The following is a 20,076-nucleotide window of genomic DNA, read 5'->3' on the forward strand; positions in this document are numbered from 1 at the left end:
GGCCCCTTGGCAGCCCCGGAAGGAGACCTCCAAAGTGACACCGGTTTGTTACGGGGCTTTTTCCCCCCCTCTCTCGAAAAGCGTGTACCTGCAGCTCGTCCTCGCTAAGTTTAGCCCCGCCGTGGTTTTGGGTTTGGTGGATACCGAACCCGTCCCACATTCTCCCTTCAAGAACGGAAAATCGGATTCTTTCTTTTTCTTTCTTTCTTTCTTTCTTTTTCTTTCTTTCTTTCTCTTTCTCTCTTTTCTCTCTCTTTTCCTTCCTTCCTTCCTTCATTCGATTTCTATGCCGTCCTTCTCCCGAGACTCAGGGCGGCTTACAGCAAATTTATGCAAAACACATTAGAAATCTACAATAAAATGTACAATAAAATACTGCCTTAAAACTCCAATGTTTAAAATGAATCAATCACATCCATACACATCATACATCAATCATTACTTCCGCACAGCTACATTCTCACACTAATAAGTATTTTTCCAAAATGTTGGTGGCAATTGTTAGAACAAAGCAAGGCTTAATAATCTACATGTGCTTTTAATCCCCATTTTATGATCTTGAGCGAAATTATCATTCTGATTGTATTTCTCATTTATATCAAACCTTTGTGCTACTGTGCTATGCAAAGCATATGAAATATAACTTTAAAAAATTAAAAACAAATAACCAAGTAAGTGTGCTTATTAATCATATCAAAATTAAATAGTTAAATGTGTAGGGAAGATTATTCCAACATTAAATGGTTTGAGGACTCAGATAAAAGACGGACCAACCAATTTACCCCTCAGCAGGCCTCCCCAAGCATTTCAGGATATTTGTGGTTAGATACACCATACATGCCAAGTTAAGGTTGGTAGAAAGATTGATGCAAGGTGCATGAAATAATATATTTCAATATATTTTAGCATTTGGCCTTATTTAATTCTGTTATAGTGTGACAATACAGTCACTTGGATATAGGGACAGACAACATAATAACAGTGGTTTTTTTATTGAAATTGGCTCCTACTAAAGGTACATAGAAGCTGTTTGATGAATGATTAGATGAGATTATTAGAAAGTTATTATAAAAATCAGATAATTCTTAATGGCCCAGTGACCTATCAGTTCCATACCACTCAATAAATTGGGCAGCATTACAAAAGTAGAGATGGAGAGCACAATTTAATAAATATTGTTTGTTTGTTTTGTCAAGTAGGTATTGGTGCTATGCAAAGATATAATAATATTTATATACATGATATTAGTAAAAGAGAAACATTAGGACGGGACTGAAGACACTCTGGTGCACTTATGCATGCCCCTTGATTTGGTTAAAATATCTACAGTATTCCCCCAGCATTGGGGAAAGAAGTGCCTGAAAATAAAAATATCCAATTGTGGAAAAATCCCTAGTCATTTTCATTGTTATAATAACTAGTGTTTTGGTAAAACAACATAGTTGTGTGTTTTTAATTGATACCAGCTTAGATAGTTGCTTAACACTTACCACTGATAGCAATAATGACAAATAGGAATGGATTCCAACCCCCACCCTCTTAAATGATTGAAAAAGGCATATGAAATCCCAATTTGGAAACCAGTTTACTGTAGAGAACTACTGGTGTGCTTAAAAAAAGTTGCTTCAAAAATGCCGGACTCTGTTTCATTACCTACTTACCATGATTTTCCCCCCCCCCCCCCTTCTGTTCAGTGGTGGCCTTGCCTGGACAAGTCCCTTATTTTCTTGTCAAGATTTTTCAGAAGTGGTTCACCATTGCTTCCTTTCCATGGCTGAGAAAAATGACTAGGCTGCTGCCCTAACCAAACATGATATACTTAACCATGATAACCTACCTTAAAAGAGTCCACTAGATAAGAGATCTGACTATTCAGCATCTACTTCAGACTTTACTATCCAAAGATGTGCAAATATTTGAGTGTCCTTTCTAACTGCACCAAGATACATCTAATGCAATGCTGCTTCTCAACTTTATAGGGCTATCAGACTCATACAGACCAAAATTCATGTTCTTATTTTTCAGCAAGAATTGTCTCACTCTGTGGATACCTAGGCCAGGAAGGGAATGGTTTATTTGTAAAAAGAAATTAGGAGCCTTTCAAGAAGTATCAGTGGGTTTTCTCAGAAGATACAATAGGAAAATTTCTTTTTAATTAGACTCTTTATACACTTGGAAATATTTGTTCTTTCAGATTTGCATGTTGCTATATCAACTGATTCATATTTGACAATATGAGAATAAAAAGTTTCGTCCATAGATTTCACAGCAAACCATTGTCTTTTTTCTCCTATTTTCCCTATAGTTTATCCTTTTTCAGAATCTTCAAAATATTTCAGAGATTTTTCAAAATAGCCTGAGATGAGTAGAAATATAACTTCTTAGATCTGCTCTTTGGTCAAAATGGTATGAAGCTGTTATGGACTAATTTCTCTTTGGTGTATATTGTTGTCATCTGTGCCCAATATGGGCTAGTATTTGTTGATGGATATAAGCTGTGAGCAGGTATAGTGCAAGCTAAAGTGCAGTGCATTTGAACTGGCGCCTCTCATCCTCTAAAGTGTTAAGAAGCCAGGAGCAATGTCAACAAGACCATTTTCTCTGCTAGTTCTGCAGTAAAGAAAGGGGGAGGAAGCCCAGGCAGAGGAAGCAGAAGGAAATCTGCAAAGATTTACTCAAGGAACTGCTAATAGCCTGTTGCTGGAATCCTAGCTCTTAATACACCCACAACACTTGAAGTGCTACTGCTCAATTAGTGCCAAGGTATCAGAAACTCAAAGTTTATAAACAGAGACCTTGGGCAGATTGCTCACGGTTCCAGAACATAGCTAGCAGTCTTTCTCCCATGGGGAATTAAATCAATCATCTGAAAACAAAGTGTAGTTTTAAGTTTTACTTTTCAAGAAAAAAAATATTTTAAATATTGTTTTAAGTATTGCATTCAATCTGCAATAACTATGTATATTCAAGTAAATTCCATATGAACCAGTGCAAATTAGTTTATTTTATTAAATATGCCTACCACTAGGTTGCCACTGTTGTCCATAACTTTTGCTGGGGTTCATGAACATATTTTAAAAGTAATAAATCATGAGCTTATAATTTATTTATATTTGTATACAGCAAATATTTCTGGTACAAATAGTTGTTCAACAAGATCACTTTAGAAACAATATTGTAAATAGTACTTAATAGCTTCAGATGTGACAGGCACTCACATTTACAAATAAATATATAAATCTGCTGCTGATTTAGGGAATCTTTTTAAAGGAAACCATTTCATCTTTTAATCTATTAAACATTGCAATAAATGTTGACAAAAACTCAACCTATTGACTTTTGAACATTAAATATAAATTAATATGAATCTTGACAGAATTTTCAGTTTTTCAAAAATCTAAAAGTTCATGCATGTTTCAATATCGAATAAGTTTTAGAAATAAATTTAAAACTGATCTTGTTTTTGCCTATAAAATACAAAACACTTTCCAAAACTACTTAGACATGTCTACTTAAACATGCCTAGCACTTGTGAGAAAGATAAATTAGTGTTTATAGATCCTTTGATTACTTAAGAAAAGCATCAGTGTATAAATTAGTACAGAAATAAAAGCTAGAAAATCAGATTTTAAAAAGTTCTGCATTCTATTCCATATCTTAGTCCCGTCCCCCCCATCTATGGCTCCTATAGAGGAAAAAAAAGAATAAGTAAAGTCTTTAAAATTAAAAAGCTTAAATTGTTTAAAATTACATTCTTGATAACCGAGAATGTTGGCATTGTAGGTATAGTTCCTCTACTACCCCCCCCCCCCATAATGCTAAAGGAAGATTAGGGCTGAGGCATTCTATTATCATACCACTTCTTAATTTCTTTTAATTATTGCAATTGTTTCTTCTCACTCTTTCCTCACACATGGCCAATTGAATCTTTGCCTGTTCTTCCTTTCTCTCTACATTTTTTAAAAAATAGATTAGTAAAGACACTAGGGAAGGCAACTTAAATCCAGGCCAATTGCAGTTGCAGTATCTGCTTCTTTAACATACATACACACACACACACACACACACACACACCATTTTTCCACTGTTTTTCATTCATTTGGTGAGGAAACAGAAAGCGCCCTTTCCCCCCCGAGACTAACAGGGATGGACTGAGAGTAGTGCTGGAAAGAAAGTCTGCGCGTTCCGCAAAAAACCGGGAGCGGCCTAGCAGTCGGAAAAAAATGGCAGCCTGAGGGCGGATGGGTGGAAGGCGAAGGCTGCGGCCTTGTGGATACTCATTTGACTGACTGCCTCCCCGCCCATCTGCCTCCCCTGCACCCTCATGGGGAGGGCTGAAGCGCCGAGACGCCCTGCCATTTTCCAGCGCCCCACAGGCTCCGTTTTCCAGTCCGCAGCAGCCAAACGGCCGTTCCCCCACCACCCTGCGGTGCTCCGTGCAAGGCCAGGCCCAGAGCTGCGGCCTGTCAGGCTTGGCTCATCCATCAGGCGGACACAGAGCAGACGCGCTCGATCTGGCCTGGCGAGTGTTTGCTTTTCCCGCCATTATTGCAGCCCTGTAGTTCTTTTTTGTTGATACAGGAGTGCGAAAAAGTGCTAATGTCAATTCATCAGGGGGGCGTCCGCCGAAGGGGGCTGTAAACAGGGCGAGGCGAAAGCGGCCATTTGGAGTATTAGCAGAGGGGCGCTCAATGGGAGATAAAGCGCCGGATAACGAGCGGTGGCTCCCGGCTGCATTAAAACGAATGCGGGAACAGCTTCGCCTTAGCGACCCATTAATCATCGGCGCTCCGCTCCCGTCTGCATTCTCTCTCCCGCCACCCGGGCCGAGCGGGGATTCCCACCGACGCCGAGGGGCATTAATAATGGCTTTATGGGCGCGAGAGCGGGCAGATTCAGTGACCCGCCCTGGACTAAAGGAGAGGGGAAATCCGCCGCCATCCCAAATGGCCCTTGGGTGCAGTTCCCGCATTGTTGTTGTTAATCCGTGCTGAAGGTGCACGCTGTATAAATAAATGTGCTGTGTAGATATATTTGTCCAATTCCTGGCCTTACCGCTGTTTCTTACGCGGTGTTTTGCTCTGCTGTGAAACGTTGGCCGCTCCAGCAGGAGAGCAAACCCCGCAGAAAGCAGCAGCACCTAACTTCTGAGTAGAAGTAGATCAGATTACGCATATCTCCCAGCCGTTTAAAGAATCGCCGCCCGTCCCTGTGGGTGGGTTGCTTCCCCCCCCCCCTCTTCTTTTCCCTGTCCCTAAATAGTGACTCCTTGGAAATCACAAGGAGTGACTTAATGTGACGTTGTAAATAAACAATTAACGCATTATCTTGGCAAGAAATAATAAAGGGAGCCAGAATTATAGTACAGTATATAAAACACAATAGTCAGGCAATTCTCTATTATATTACAAAGCGTTAAGCATGTTTTCTGAGGTTCCTGAGCATTTTCATAGGAGTTACATTAAACAGAAGGAAAGAAAATTCAGAGTAGCACATAGGGTTTAAAGTTGTGGACTCGGCATCAAGAGACACAATCTAGGAGTCACGTTTTGAAAACATGTCAGATGTAGCTTCTGAGAAATGAATTGTTTTCTTATAAATAATACATAAGGAAGCATTGGTGTACTAATAAAAGCCAAAGGCTATAAAACACATAATGGAGGTGTTCTGAGTTAAAATTCATTCTCAGAATGAAGTAGTTGTGACAATTTCACCTTTTCTCCAATTTCATTTCCAGATCTATTTTCAAATAATTAAGTAGTCTAATTAAGTTATTGAAATACAATAACATAATGTCAAAAGAAGAAAGAGGGCTCAAATAATAAAGAGGCTGATCTACTAATTCCCCTCCTCTTCTTTTTTGCTTCAGCCTTATAACTTTGGGTTTCTGTATACAGACTAATCTCTCAAACTGTCATCACAGAGTTTGGATCTGATATACCATCCCCAAAAACCTTCCTAGGGCAAGAATTTTAATTGAATCGGATGTTGCCACTTCCATTTTCTTGTGAGATAAAATGAATTCCTTGCTTAGGGAGGTGAGGTTGGGGAGAGGACAGGAGAGAGACAGATTTCTGACTAGGCCACCTACAACCCAACTGGTAAAAGTTTCCTTCCTTCCTTCCTTCCTTCCTTCCTTCCTTCCTTCCTTCCTTCCTTCCTTCCTTCTTTCCTGCCTTCCTTCTCCAAAGAATCACTTTTAAGCAAGGACTTACAAATTGCAGATCAAAAACCACTCTTTAAGTACAGCTGGGAGTCATAGATGGCTGTGGGGGGAGGTGGGGTCTGGGGCAGGGGAAATGGATAGAGAGCAAGAAGGAGCGAGATAATGTCCAAAGCCATAACCCTTCTGGAAACAATTAGTCTCAGATAAGGCTGAGGATCCCTGCTCAATTGCTCCTATTGCATGTCTAAGGGAGAAGGTCAAATAGCAACAACAAGAACAAACAAGCACAAAGGAGGAATGATTCCCACAACATGAAGGAAAGATGGAAGGATGAGTCAATTTATTTCTAGGAGAAAAATAATCTTACCCTGGTTAATAATTTTCTCTGCTTATGAATGCCCCTTGAATTTGAATAAACTTTCACCACCATCCTCATTTCCTTATATTCATCACCCTGTGTCTTTCCCAAAATTCTGGAATAAGAGTTCTAAAAAACAATAGAACATATAATCAGCTAAAAGGTATGTAAGTATGTATATGTGTGTGTGTGTGTGTTTGTTTGTTTGTTTATTTATTGAACTTATGTGCCGCCCAACTCCCCTCATCACCTTGTGATGCAAATAAATTTAATAAATCATATAGAATTGAAGGATACACATTGGTGAAGTGAGGCACAGATCAACACTTAGAATCAAGGTGTTTATTGAAATAAATAGAACCTGTATCTACAGGTATGTTTACAAGATTGCAGAGTGCTCAATTGTGTGCAGCCAATAAGATATGGAGGGGAAAGTTTCTGGACAGCCACATTCAGAAAAAAGGGGGACTATAAAGAAGAAGGCTGGCCCTGCCCTCTGTTGCACCCCAGCTTTCCTCCATATCTGTGTGTGTTGTGTGTGGGGGAGAGGTTCCCTTACAACTTCCTCTTCCTCATGCCATATGCAGTTTCAGCAGGCAACAAGCCTGGCCAGCCATTCCTGGGCTCAGAGGCTAAAGAGAGTTGAGTCTAGTCTAGTTGGCTAGGAGACCACTAGAAAATTCCAATGCTATAAACTCCAATAGGACATTGGGGTCGGGGATGGACTCACAAGGCAGCAATAATCAGTACCTTCTGTAGTGCTACCAAAAAAAACCTCAGCAAGAACACGATCTAGAAACTAAGACTAAAGACTTACTGAAAGGAGACTGAACTTACCATTGCACAATATAATTTTTCCCAGGCAACTGAGATGCACCCTTTACAATGTGCTACATGGAAGTTTGAAACGTAGAAAACTAAGATACTTTATATAACTAAAATCAATATTTGCCCAATATATTAAATGTAGTTAGTTTTAATCTAATTTCATGTGTTAATTGTTAACGAGTCTTCGGAGAGGGGCGGCATACAAATCTAAGTAATAAAAAATAAAATAATAAATAAACTAGTTAAGTGTATAAGTGTAAGAGTGTGTAAATGAGAGAGAGCAGGGGGGGACAAGAGAGAGGGATGTGGGTCCCGTTGTTTTATGTCTCCAGAATATTTGTTGAAGTAGAAAATGTGTGATTTAGGGAAATAGTGATTCAGAGTATTATGAAATTCAGAAAAATTGGTACGATTGGATGGGTAATAAAAGTAAAGACAGGAATAAAATGTAAAAGGATGTATCAAAAGGAATATAGAAATACACACACATACACCTATCTATAAACAGGTGGTTTAAGAAATGTAACATATACAAGATATTGGGGTATAAATCTGTATTAAATTATTGAAATGTTTTCTTTTTAAAATTTGGAAAAATTAATAAACATTATTTTGAAAAGAAAATGTGTGATTTACTTCGAAATCAGAGTGCAACTATGAGACATTTTCTTCTAACCAAAGGCCTCAGCGGTCCTCCATCGCATTTAAGGAGGAGAACCCTTGAAATGTGCAAAGAAGCGCCGCTCAATTGGCCGCCGACGATGGGCTAGAGCCTCTTCTGCTCACCCGGCCGCTTCAGCTGTGCAGGAAAAAGCTTTTTTCCCATCCACCTTCCCCTTCGCCCTTCGCCTGTGGCCTTAGCAGGAGAAGCGGCAAGCCCCGGGTCTTCCCTCCCAACAGAAGCAGGCGCCCAGTGGAAAGCGATCTAGTTATTGATCCCTCTGGAAGAGAGACCACTACCATCCCTTGAGAGAAAAATGTAAAGAACAGATGAACAGGTTTGTGAAATTACTTTGTGGATTTTTCCTCACGCCCCTTAAAAGAAATTTCTTTCCATCTTACCGGGGTAGGCAAAGTTGGCTCTTCTACGACTTGTGTACTTCAACCCCCAGAATTCCTGAGCCAATCATGCTATTTCAGGAATTCTGGGAGTTGAAGTCCACATATCATAGAAGAGCCAACTTTGCCTACTCCTAGATTCTAGGGAAAGAAGCTCTTGAGGGAACTTTGAGCGAAAATATACCCCCATCCCACCCGAATGCTGACCCTCGACGGTCCGGATGAAGTCTACTCTGCCCCCTCCCCCCCCCCAGTAGGACCGGGAGCAAGCCGCTCTCCACCACCGCTGGCCGGCCCTGCTCTGATCAGGCCTCTCCGAGTTAAAAGAGAGAACGGGAGAGAGGCCTTCCCCTGGATGGCGCCGGTCCCTCTCTCTTCTCTCGATTGGTCCAGTCCGGACTCCGGACTGCTGGGTTGTGTTTTTCACGGCCCCGATTTCCTTCCAGCAAAAGCCCGAGGAGGACTAAAGCCGGGCGGGGGGGGGGGGGGAGGCAGTCCTAGTGTCGGGTTCCTTGACGAGTGTCCAAGCTTAGCGGGACCAATTTTTCTGTCTGTCCCGAGTCAAACCCCCAGCGCTGCGAATAGGGAAGCTGCTCTCGCCTCTCAGAGATTTAGCTTGTAATAGCCACGGAGGGTCCTCGAGAAAGGGCGGCGGGGAAGACGCGGGTGGGGGTGGCGGGACACAATGCTTTTACCAGCGGCGGGTAAGGTTCTCATCCCTGACCCTGGGCGAGCGGGACTGCCTCAGCTAAGAGCAGTCTGGCCTAAGGCTTCCCGAGGACCCGGATTGTTGGGGGCAATATGCTTTGTAAACCGGTTAAAGAAGAGGGCTGTAAAGCACTCTGAAGCGGCGTATGAGTCTAAACGCTGACGCTGTTGCTAAGGGCTTAGCTGGGCCGCGAAGCTGAGCGCGCGGGTAAAACAGGAGCGCGCTCTGAGGGAATAAAGCGCCGTGAAGCCTTCAGGGCGGCGAGAGTTGTCTGTTCCCGCGGCTCATGCGCAGAATCCTTCTTCCCATTCGGCGTTCAAGGCGGCTAATGGTAAATACAAATCAATCTTTCTTTCTTTCTTTCATTTTTTCTCTTCCTTCCTTCCTTCCTTCCTTCCTTTCTACATACACACACACACACATACATACGACGGATTACTATGTTGACGCTGAACGTAAAGGAGAAAGGCAGCCTTTCCAAAGCCTGCCTTCCCCCTAACCCAGGGAAACCTGAGTCGCCTCACTGAATGGGACGGCCCGGCTTTCTTCCCGCTTTTTTGCAGGCCGCCTCCGGAGGCCGCTTGGGGCCGAGGGTGAGAGGAACTGGTCGCTGAGTCTCCCGGCCAGCTTCCACCACCCGCTGGATTTCCCCCGCTCGAGGGCCGGAAGGGAGAAAGAGGCAGCCTCCCTTCTGCCTCCGCCCCCTCGGCTGCCTTTGACATCCAGCCCAATTCCGCCTTCGCCTGAGACTTTGCCCGCGCGGCGTTGTTTATCTAAGCCTGACGGCGTGATGGATGGCGGAACGCAGAGTTTGGGTACGCGAGAGAGGCCTCCCCGCCGGACAGGAGACGCGGCCAAGGCCGGCGCTCCTGCCTTTTTTCCCCCCCTTCGGAAAAGCTCCATGCCTATATTAGGTGGGTCGGGCAAACTGCCCCTCGCGGGCCGGGGCGCTCGGGCGGACCAATGAGGAGGCTCCCCAAAGGCAGGGTCCCTCCTCCTCCTCGGGGCTCCGCCTCCCTACCTGCCTCCAGAGCGCAAGCCAAGGCTGGGCGCTCGGCCGGCGCGGCGCCCTTCGGAAGCCGGCGCTCGCGGGGGCCATCGGCCGCAACTCCCACCATGTTCCCCAGCCCGGTGACCAGCACGCCTTTCTCGGTCAAGGATATCTTGAGTCTGGAGCAGCATCCCAGCGGCCTGGCGTCCCTGGAGCTCTCGGCCTTGGTCTCGCCCGCCTCCTCCTCCTCCTCCTGCATGCTGGCCACCTTCAAGCAAGAGTCCTACCCGGCCGAGGACGCCCCTCTCGCCGAGGCCCCCGCCGGTTTGGCCAAAGGAAGCGCCGGCGGCACTACTTTTCCCGGGCCTTTCTTCCCCAAGAGCTACGTAGAAATCGAACCGAGCAAGGAGCCGAAAGAGAGCAAAAAAGGTAACCAGAGGGGTGGGGTGTAGCGTGGGTCCTTCGCCCTGTTGCATCCTTTGCCAAGAGGGGATCTTCCCAGGAGGGCACGTCCGGGGAGGTGTCTGCGGGCCAGCCAAGCAAAGTGGGTTGGAGCCCTGAACCCGCCTTTGCCTTGCCCTGTTGCCGCTCCGAGCTAAGAGAGACTTGTAGAAAGGTTAGGAGGGGACAGTAACCCAACGTGGATGGCGGTCGACTTCTGGTGGCTGGGAGGGATTTAAGTGGAGCATTGAAGAAGACGCTTTCGATTGTGTCCGGTCATAGTCTGTTTATAGCCTGTTGGGAGGGGGTGTTCATGGCAATGTCTCATCCCTCCCCTATAGGGAAGACAGCAATAGCACTTAGACTTATATACCGCTTCACAGTGCTTTACAGCCCTCTCTAAGCGGTTTACAGGCATAATCGCCCTCAACAGTCTGGGTCCTCATTTTACACCTCGGAAGGATGGAAGGTTGAGTCAACCTTAAGCCCCCACCCCACCCCAAATATCAATATCATTAGACTCCTCTGTGGGTGACTTGCTTTTTTGGGGACAAGTAAATGGTGACAACCCAAGTAGACCCTGTAAATTAAGACCGTTTATGCAGAAAAATTATACTTAGGTAATTAGGATAGGACGTAATACTACCACCTTCTTGAAGCTGGCTTTCATCTCCCTTAACAACAACCCTAGTTCAATCTTACCATATTTACCTGCAAGGAGGATTATCCAGAATTTGGAATGACTGCCCAAGAACATTTTAGACGGGGGAGAAATTCTCTTCTGACATTATCTTAATCTCAGTGGATCTAAGATAAACTCTCCCCCCCCCCCATTTTAAAGATTAATTATCCAAGAATAAATTAAGTCTTTCGTTCCCTTGAAGTCAGAATATTTGGAGACAAAATGCATTGAGTCTTTCCCGAGTCCTTGTTGATAAATTCCGATTCTACTACTGTACTATGACATCTATTCAGTTACAATGGGACTGTCAGGTACTGGCATTCAAAGATGTGTAGGCAATGCCCAAGTATTTAGAAACTACAGTGACACACTGCCAGCTCCAAATCTCTTCATATCATTTTAGACAACCCCCCTCCAAAAAAGATAGTTGAAGGGCCAATATGAATAAGCAACAGCTGTGATTTTTCATTCTTCAAAATTCAATGAAAGCTGATTTTTGTTTTTATTAAGTATGAACCTATTTAAACAGTTTAGTTAGGATGTGATTTGTTACTAAATGTTTACTGCTAAACTCTCCTTTCAGAGTAGGATAAATAGTATACTCAGGGTTCACAATAGATCCAACAAAACAATTGTAGTACAAAACTGGTTGTTTCTACTGAGAAGCAAATCTATTGAATTCTTTGGATTCACTCATGGCTGAAAATGTCTTTGCATCCCAAGACAGTTGAGAATAATGTTCTATTTTCTAACCTGTGTAAAGTCCTACTGAGTTGGCTTCTGAGTACACAGGAATGGGTTTTGCAAATTGTAATGCTGCCTTGCCTTGGCCATGGTTCCCACTTTGTTCTCTGGCCTCTAAAGACATCTTAAGACTTTGGAGACAGGTTTTTCTTTCCCAACTTTCCCTACAATAAATACAAGAAAGAAAGAAACTGGATTTTTCTGGAACAGATTCCTGGGCAGATAAACTAAGCATCTCCACCTGGGATAGAGTGAAATTTTGAGGTAATCAGGCCAGGAGAGTGACAGTACATACAAATGTTAAGTTCTTTTGGAACAATTCTTTTCTGGCATTAATCTTACTCCCAAGGTTATTGGAGTCAAGCTGAACTTGGATCCCATTTTTTGATCCCTTAAACTTCCATCTTCTGCACACTCGCTTGGGAGAGGACCCCAGCTGCTCTCCGCCAATAGTATTCCAATGGAATGTACGGCAGTGGGTGTAAACCATCCGTAATCACTAGGGATGTTGATTTAATCTCTATTGGAAAATGAATCAAGAATGCTTAGCATTGGACATTTTAGAGTGTTTAGCCTTTCCAAAATGAGAACACCTTGTTCTGTTGGCAGGAAATAATTTGTTCAGCAGGAATTAGAGCTGGTCGGTATCTTTCAGTGCTGGCCCCAAACACCTAGCTATAATGCCCCTTTTCAGTGAGCCTTAAGCAAATCGACTGAGTTGTCTATGAACTTTTTAATTAGCAATCTCCTCTACCATGAAAAAAAGACTACATGGCATTCAGGGTCCTCACTCCTCTATTTCCATCTTAAGGTAGTTACCAACTTTCTCTCCATTGATTTACTTGCAGTCTGTACTGAAATAGCAGCCACTGAGCTGATAATTGGCCACAGGAATATCCCTGTTCGGGTGACCTAGCCCTTGGTTGGAAGGAAGGAAATCTTTAATTCCTTCACTCTCCTTTCACTTTTCAGGAAGGAATCAGAGTGCAATTAATGGTGTTACCTTGCTTCTGGAAAACACCCAGCATCTTGACTTTGTATATTTATCCTGGTGTAAGCCCTAGGCTTCCGCAAAAATAAACCTAATGGGTCCCATTATGCATATACAGGTACTTTAAACTACAGAAATTAACAAAACAGGGGGAAAAACTCACGTTGGGCTTATATACAATTAAAACAAGTTTAATATTTAGTAGTCTTTCATTCCATTGATTTGAAACCATTTTACTCTCAAGTAAATGTGCACAAGACTGGGGATTGAAATGCCTTTAGATCTATTCCCCCCATTATCTGTAATTTCATTTCATTTATATATGAAGTGGGGAGAAATTCTTCATTGACTGAATTATTTAATGGAGCTGGTTGAATTTGATAAGGCGTGTTACTTAATCACAATAACAACTAATAGTTGTAGTTGCAAATAACTTTAGGCATCTATGGTCTGGAAGGAATTACAAATATTTCCTTTCTCTGCCTTGCTTGGAAATTAGGCCAGAGAAATCCTTTTTCTCCCTTATTTTTGCCCAAATCAATTTTCTTTGATTGAATAAATTCTAAGGATTTCCATAGAGATTGTTTCCAGAATTTTTCTAGATTGGAGGGGTATTTTCCTGACCCACAGGCAGGCCATTTTCTGAGGGAGCAAATCCACCAAAGTTAAGCACTTTTGAAACGCTCCATTTTCTTCAGCTGGGGAAGTTAGAAATCACCCCTGGCTTCATTTACTCTCTTGTTTGATCTGTGGCTCTCAGGTTAAATAGACTTCGTGTGAGTAGGATTACATAATGCAACGTCTCCTGAACTTCCAAGGATGTACATGCGAGATATTTCTGTGTTAATCGAATTGGCTCCAAAGCACATATAAGGGACGCCTATATCCAATGGTGTGTGTAGTGGGGGGGAGGGAGTCTCATGTTTTAATGAATACTATCGACTCAAATCAAGCCAGCTGTATTGATTTAGAATCAGGGGTGGGCTGCTAAAGTGGAACGGCGACGTGTGCTCGCCCCCGTGGCTCTGGGTGGTAGCGGAGTCCAGCGCAATTCTGCTACTGCACCTGGGCAGGTAGCGAAATCGCGCGCGTACTGCGCGTGATTTCGCTACCTGCCCAGGTGCAGTAGCAGAATTGCGCTGGACTCCGCTACCACTCAGAGCCACCGGGGCGAGCACACGTCGCCGTTCCACCTTAGCAGCCCACCTCTGCTTATAATTGTCCTTGGAATTGCAATCTTAGGGGAGGGAGGTATGCCATTTATTTTGGAGTTGTACTGGAATAATGCAGACTTAATTTTAAACATCCCTAGTTTCGACAGCTCGGGGGGGGGGGGGAGAGAAACAGAAGAGGACAAAAGCGACCAAAGCCAACGGAGAAATCGTCAGAGTTGCTTTAAGGAATGTTAGACTAGGAGTGCTCGGAATGATGGGTGGCGGCGGCCACGGCCAGCCTGAAATGTAAGATTAGGGACTCTTGATGCCGATTACCATCCAGAGATCGCTAAATGCCATCGAAACCAAAGCGAATGAAGGGCCCGGCATGGGACAAAAGCGGCGACGGTGGCGGGCGGGCGAAGTTTGCTTCCTAAAGCTGCTCTCGCCTCCAGCCTCTGATCGCCGGTTCGGTTTCTCTGTTTTTTTGCCTCCCCGCAGAGCTCTGCGTCCTCTCGAAGTCGCTGGAGCAGGAGAAGCGGGACGCCGAAGAGGCGGATCGGCCCCGACAGAGGAAGAGGCGGAAACCCCGCGTGCTTTTCTCGCAGGCGCAAGTCTACGAGCTGGAGCGCCGCTTCAAGCAGCAGAAATACCTCTCGGCCCCGGAGAGGGACCACTTGGCCAACGTGCTGAAGCTCACCTCCACCCAGGTGAAGATCTGGTTCCAGAACCGGCGCTACAAGTGCAAGAGGCAAAGGCAGGACCAGAGCCTGGAGCTGGTGGGCAGCATCCCGCCGCCTCGCCGGATAGCCGTGCCGGTCCTGGTCCGCGACGGGAAGCCCTGCCTGGGAGACTCGTCCCCTTACAGCTCGCCCTACAACGTCAGCCTCAACCCCTACAGCTACAACGCCTACCCGGCCTACGGCAGCTACGGTGGCGGCGGCGGCGGTGGAGGAGGAGGCACGGGGGCCTGCAACGCCAGCTACAGCTGCAGCTATCCGGCAGTGCAGAGCGTCCAGCCTTCGGCCGCCGCCGGCAACTTCATGAACTTCAGCGTGGGGGACTTGAACCCGGTGCAGACGGCCATCCAGCAAGGGAACGGCAGCCTCTCCGCCTTGCATGGCATCCGAGCCTGGTAGGGTCAGAGGGCCAGAGGCCTTTCGGGAACAGACTGGGATGCAGCCCGGCGCCTCCGTCGGAGAAGCGGCCCGCCCCGCTCCGTTGTCCCGGGCATCAGAAGCCGAGAGAGCGCGCCCTTTTCTGCGCTTAGATGGAGCTGAGGAGGTTCCCCGGGTCTTCGAACACGGAGGGGAGGGTGTGAGCAGAAATGGGGCCGCCGACCTACTGCTCCAGCTTGCGACGAGCCACTTTGGGTTTCGGCGGGAGCGAAGCCTCGCGGAGGCCCGCGCCCTGGATAGATCGCACTTCGGTCCAAAGACAGGTGGCGTCCGGACCTGCTGTGTCCCTTCGCCCCCGCTTCGAAATGACGTCTAACAAGAGCGCTTGGCGTTACCGGGGAAAGTGTTTCGTTTACCGATCCGCACCTCTTTCCCACTTTTAAAAATAACACAGCTAAATCTGCCCACGAACCGCGAAGGACCTTTATCCGAATCGGCTTCCTTTCCAAGCAAAGAACACGGTCGCGCTCCGCTTCTTTTCCACCGTTTCTTCAAAATCCCGGGGTGCCCGTAGGCTTTTGCCTCGCGGGAACTATTCCTGGTTGGTTCGTTTTCTTCGAAAGGCGGCCCTGCTTGCTTCCCTCGTGCGATGTGAGGCGGAGGGTCGGGAGAAGGCGCCGGCTGTTGTGATCCCCCTAGAATGCTGCACTAAATCGGTTTGCTGAGAGTATGAAATGCACTGCCCGGCCGTGGCGTTGATATTAGGTGACTTCTTTCGGGAGGGGGGGAGGGGGCGTCGGTTTTTGTACCCCCAAAACAACAACAAAAGAACTGATGGTCTTGTCATTAAAAAGAGTGGCTTGAATTTGGGCTGCTGTATGTGTTTCCTTGCGCTCCTTTGTAAATCACATCGCTTTTCCTGGGAATGAAAGTGGGAGGTGCCGCGACCGAGGGGCGATTCTCACGAGTCTTTTCATGTCCCGCCGTCCGGTCCGAAGAGTGGCTTCTTATATAACTGGCAAAGCCTCTGTAAAGTCCCGCTGGATTTCTTGGGATGCAATTACTCCTTTTGCTCACTGTAGATAGATAGACCCCGCGAGACCTCCCCCTGTTGGCATTTCCAAAGAATTTGCAATGAAACCGAGTCAAAACAACAGTAGCACAAGAGGCTTAACCCGCGCGGGTGGCCACGTCCTCTGTCAGAAATCGCAGGCATTAAAAAAAGCATTAATTTAGAAATAGGCCCTAAATATCAGCATGCAAAGAGATCCATTTTGCAGAGTTGACGGTGCTCGAAAGGGCTGTAGGCAAAAGGGCTTTACTGTACTGGCGCACATAAGTGAGACCTTGGAATGGGCATTGTAGTCCGGTGCACTTTTTGTCGAAAATTATTCAGACATTAACCAACGGCTAGTTGAATGCAACCAGCACCTCATCACCATCTGGCACATTGTGAGCAACCTCAGCCAAAGCCATTAGGGCTGCCTGACACATACAAACCTCCCTCCCAGTGTTAGAACACCAACAATGATACCTAGATCAGGGGTCTCCAACCTTGGCAACTTTAAGACTTGTGGACTTCAACTCCCAGAATTCCTCAGCCAGCTTAGCTGGCTGAGGAATTCTGGAGTTCGAAGTCCACAAGTCTTAGAGTTGCCAAGGTTGGAGACCCCTGATCTAGATCATTAGTGATGAAATAACTCGGATAACACCATTCAGACGTGATGTTCCCTTTGGGCTACTACTAACTAATCCATTTCAATATGTAGTCGTTTTAATGTTTCTAAGCCACTATCCAGAGTCGTCTCGGAACAAGATGGGCGGCGCATACATTTAATAAATAACCCACCCAGAAAATCAAACCCCGCCTGAGAAGCGACGAGAGGCGACGGTGCTGTTTCGAGGCGGTCTTTACAACATCAGGACCCTTCCAAAAGAATCGAGCCTTTTGCTCCAATAGCAGCATTTCCAATTTAACCCAATCGTGTTCGCTGAGCATTCTGAATGCCGCCTGACTGCGAAGGATGCTGCGTGTGGGTACAGATGTCTCTTGTACTCTTGATAAGGTCTCTCTTATTATCCGACAATCGAAAGAAACTGATTGCTCCGCCCTTTCTTCTTCTTCTTCTTCTTCTTCTTCTTCTTCTTCTTCTTCTTCTTCTTCTTCTTCTTCTTCTTCTTCTTTTCCTCCTCCTCCTCCTCCTCCTCCTCCCCTCCTCCTCCTCCTCCTCCTCCTCCCTGTTCTCCTTCCTCCGCCTCCTCTTCCTTCGAACAGACCATAAAGTCAAACTTCTTGTAATCACACTCGCCGTCAGGGAGTTGTCATATAGTTCTGAGACTTCCTGGTGGCGTTTCATCCAAATTCTAGTCAGATCCGATTGCGTTTGATTCCCGAGAGCAGAAAAGCTGGCCAGCTGCTGTCCCCTGTCAAGTTGCTTTCACCCTCCTAGGGGTATCTTTAATGGCTTACCGTGGTTCTTAAATAAGCTGCCTTAGAGGCATTGAATTAGTCCCCACGCTTCCCAATGAACATTGGCCACTGAGGAAGTAGATGGTGGGACAGGTTAAGCCTTTGAGGGCACCCAAAACCCAAGACTGGCAGGTTTGACCCTTACGACTCTAAAGTTCCCGATGGGAAACAGTCCCATCGGCGGCTTCAAAGACCTTCGGCACAAGGGCACCCACGCGGGGGGAAAGCCGAGGCGGAGTTTGTCCAGCGCTTTGAATCTTTCCACTACGAAAGAGAATGAAAAATCACTTCCGGCAGAGCTTACGAAGCAATGCCGGTCACCGTAGGCAGCCGCTGCCCTCACGCCCGAGCAAGAAGCGATGTTACTAAGTCCTGGGAAGCGCCGCGTCTTAAATTCACCTCGGAAACGCCGTCGCACTTGCAACGCAGCGGCGCCGCCGGCCACAAGCTTCTGGGCAAAAGTTTTTTCGAAATAGTTCCTCCGCTAGGATGCTATTGGTGGGTTTCTAATTATAATAGGATGAACCAGTAATTTTTTAAGGCCTGAAAAAGATGTCAGATAAAGGAATCTGCAGTGACGCTTTGCATCTGTTTGCATTTTTAAAAGTTACACATTCACTAGTTAGCCAGTAGTGAATTTTTAAAATGTTGCCAATAATAATACTCATTATTTTATCCTACCTAGGCTGAGTAATGAAACAAACATTCAGATATTACAAGATAATGGAAGATTTGTGCAAGGATCCAGAGTTAAAGGCTACTAAATTTGGGGGGAATTATGTTTTATTGTACTTTACCTTTAACATATGTTCCCTCAATACATTATCCATGTGCAGGTGAGCCTTCTAACCATCTCTAGTCCCGCTTTGCCTTCAGGAGGCGGCCGCAGTAGTAGAGACAGCAGCGACTTTTTTTTTCGGAGAATAGAAACATAGAAACAGCAGGAAAAGACCTCGTGGTCTATTTCTTGTATTTTATCTTAGAATGGATATATGTTTATCCCAGGCATTTTTAAATTCAGTTACTGTGGATTTACCAACCACGTCTGCTGGACGTTTGTTCCAAGAATCTACTACTCTTTCAGTAAAATAATATTTTCTCACATTGCTTCTGATCTTTTCCCCAAATAACCTCAGATTGTGCCCCCTTGTTCTTGTGCTCACTTTCCTATTAAAAACACTTCCCTCCTGAACCTTATTTAACCCTTTAACATATTTAAATGTTTCGATCATGTCCCCCCATTTCCTTCTGTCCTCCAGACTATACAGATTGAATTCATTAAGTCTTTCCTGATAAGTTTTATGCTTAAGACCTTCCACCATTCTTGTACCCGTTCAATTTTATCAATATATTTTTGTAGGCGAGGTCTCCAGAACTGAACACAGTACTGTATTCCAAATGTGGTCTCACCAGCGCTCTATACAGCGAGATCACAATCTCCCTCTTCCTCCTCTAGCTATGCAGCCAAGCATTCTACTTGCTTTCCCTACTGCCTAACCTCACTGTTCACCTATTTTGAGACTCTCAGAAATCACTACCCCTAAATCCTTCTCTTCTGAGGTTTTTTGCTAGCACAGAACTGCCAATACAATACTCAGATTGAGGATTCCTTTTCCCCAAGTGCATTATTTTACATTTGGAAATATTAAACTGCAGTTTCCATTGCTTTGACCACTTATCTAGTAAAGCTAAATCATTTGCCATATTACAGACACCTCCAGGAATATCAACCCTATTGCACACTTTAGAGTCATCGGCAAATAGGCAAACCATCCCCTATGTCACTCACAAACATATTAAAAAGAATAGGACGGCGGCTTTCTTTTAGGAGAATAGCTCCTGGACCAACCAAGAGAGGCTATGGTAGGAGCTGTCTTCCATACACAGGTAGTCGTTGACTTACGACCACTTGACTGCTTCCCAAAATTTTCTGTTGTTAAGCAAGACATTTGTTAAGTGAGCTTTGCCCCCTTTTATGATCTTTCTTGCCAATGTCGGTTCAATGACTCTCTGCGGTTGATAAGCCAGTAACCCGGTTGCTAAGTGAGTCTGGTTTCCCTGTCGCAAAAGGCGATTGTGTGATCTTGGACACAGCAACGGTCACAAGTGTGAAACAGTGGTCAGGCATCTGAATCTTGATCACATGATCCTGGGAGTGGGTGAAAAATGGTCATAATTCACATAGTAAGCTGAAAATTGGTCACAATTCACTTTTTTTCAGGGAATGTGTAATTTGGAAAGGTCACTAAATGAGCCATTGTAAGTCAAGGATTATCTGTACTTGGAGGGTACCAAGTGTTTTTTTGTGGGAGGGGGGAGATGGGATGGGGTTTATTTGGGTGGGCTAGTTGAGCAATAGCAAGGG

The 20,076-nt window shown here is 45.1% G+C and overlaps 1 protein-coding gene across 3 annotated transcripts; it reads left to right on the plus strand.

Moving 5' to 3' along the window:
* The first annotated feature begins 9,398 nt into the window (after window positions 1–9,398).
* On the plus strand, window positions 9,399–16,064 carry NKX2-5 (NK2 homeobox 5). 3 transcript variants are annotated; one of them, XM_070735882.1, is made up of 3 exons: window positions 9,399–9,451; window positions 10,279–10,540; window positions 14,625–16,058. In XM_070735882.1, the coding sequence occupies exons 1-3, from the start codon at window positions 9,407–9,409 to the stop codon at window positions 15,260–15,262; spliced, it is 945 nt and encodes a 314-aa protein (XP_070591983.1). In that variant the 5' UTR covers window positions 9,399–9,406; the 3' UTR covers window positions 15,263–16,058. The 3 variants fall into 3 exon arrangements, with proteins under 3 accessions (XP_070591983.1, XP_070591982.1, XP_070591981.1); XM_070735881.1 differs by having other exon boundaries at window positions 9,411–9,451; window positions 9,684–10,540; window positions 14,625–16,064; XM_070735880.1 differs by lacking the exon at window positions 9,399–9,451 and having other exon boundaries at window positions 9,567–10,540; window positions 14,625–16,064.
* The last annotated feature ends 4,012 nt before the right edge of the window (window positions 16,065–20,076 follow it).

The sequence above is a fragment of the Erythrolamprus reginae genome, chromosome 2 (assembly GCF_031021105.1).
Source record: "Erythrolamprus reginae isolate rEryReg1 chromosome 2, rEryReg1.hap1, whole genome shotgun sequence".
In the NCBI taxonomy this organism is placed as follows: Eukaryota; Metazoa; Chordata; class Lepidosauria; order Squamata; family Dipsadidae; genus Erythrolamprus; species Erythrolamprus reginae.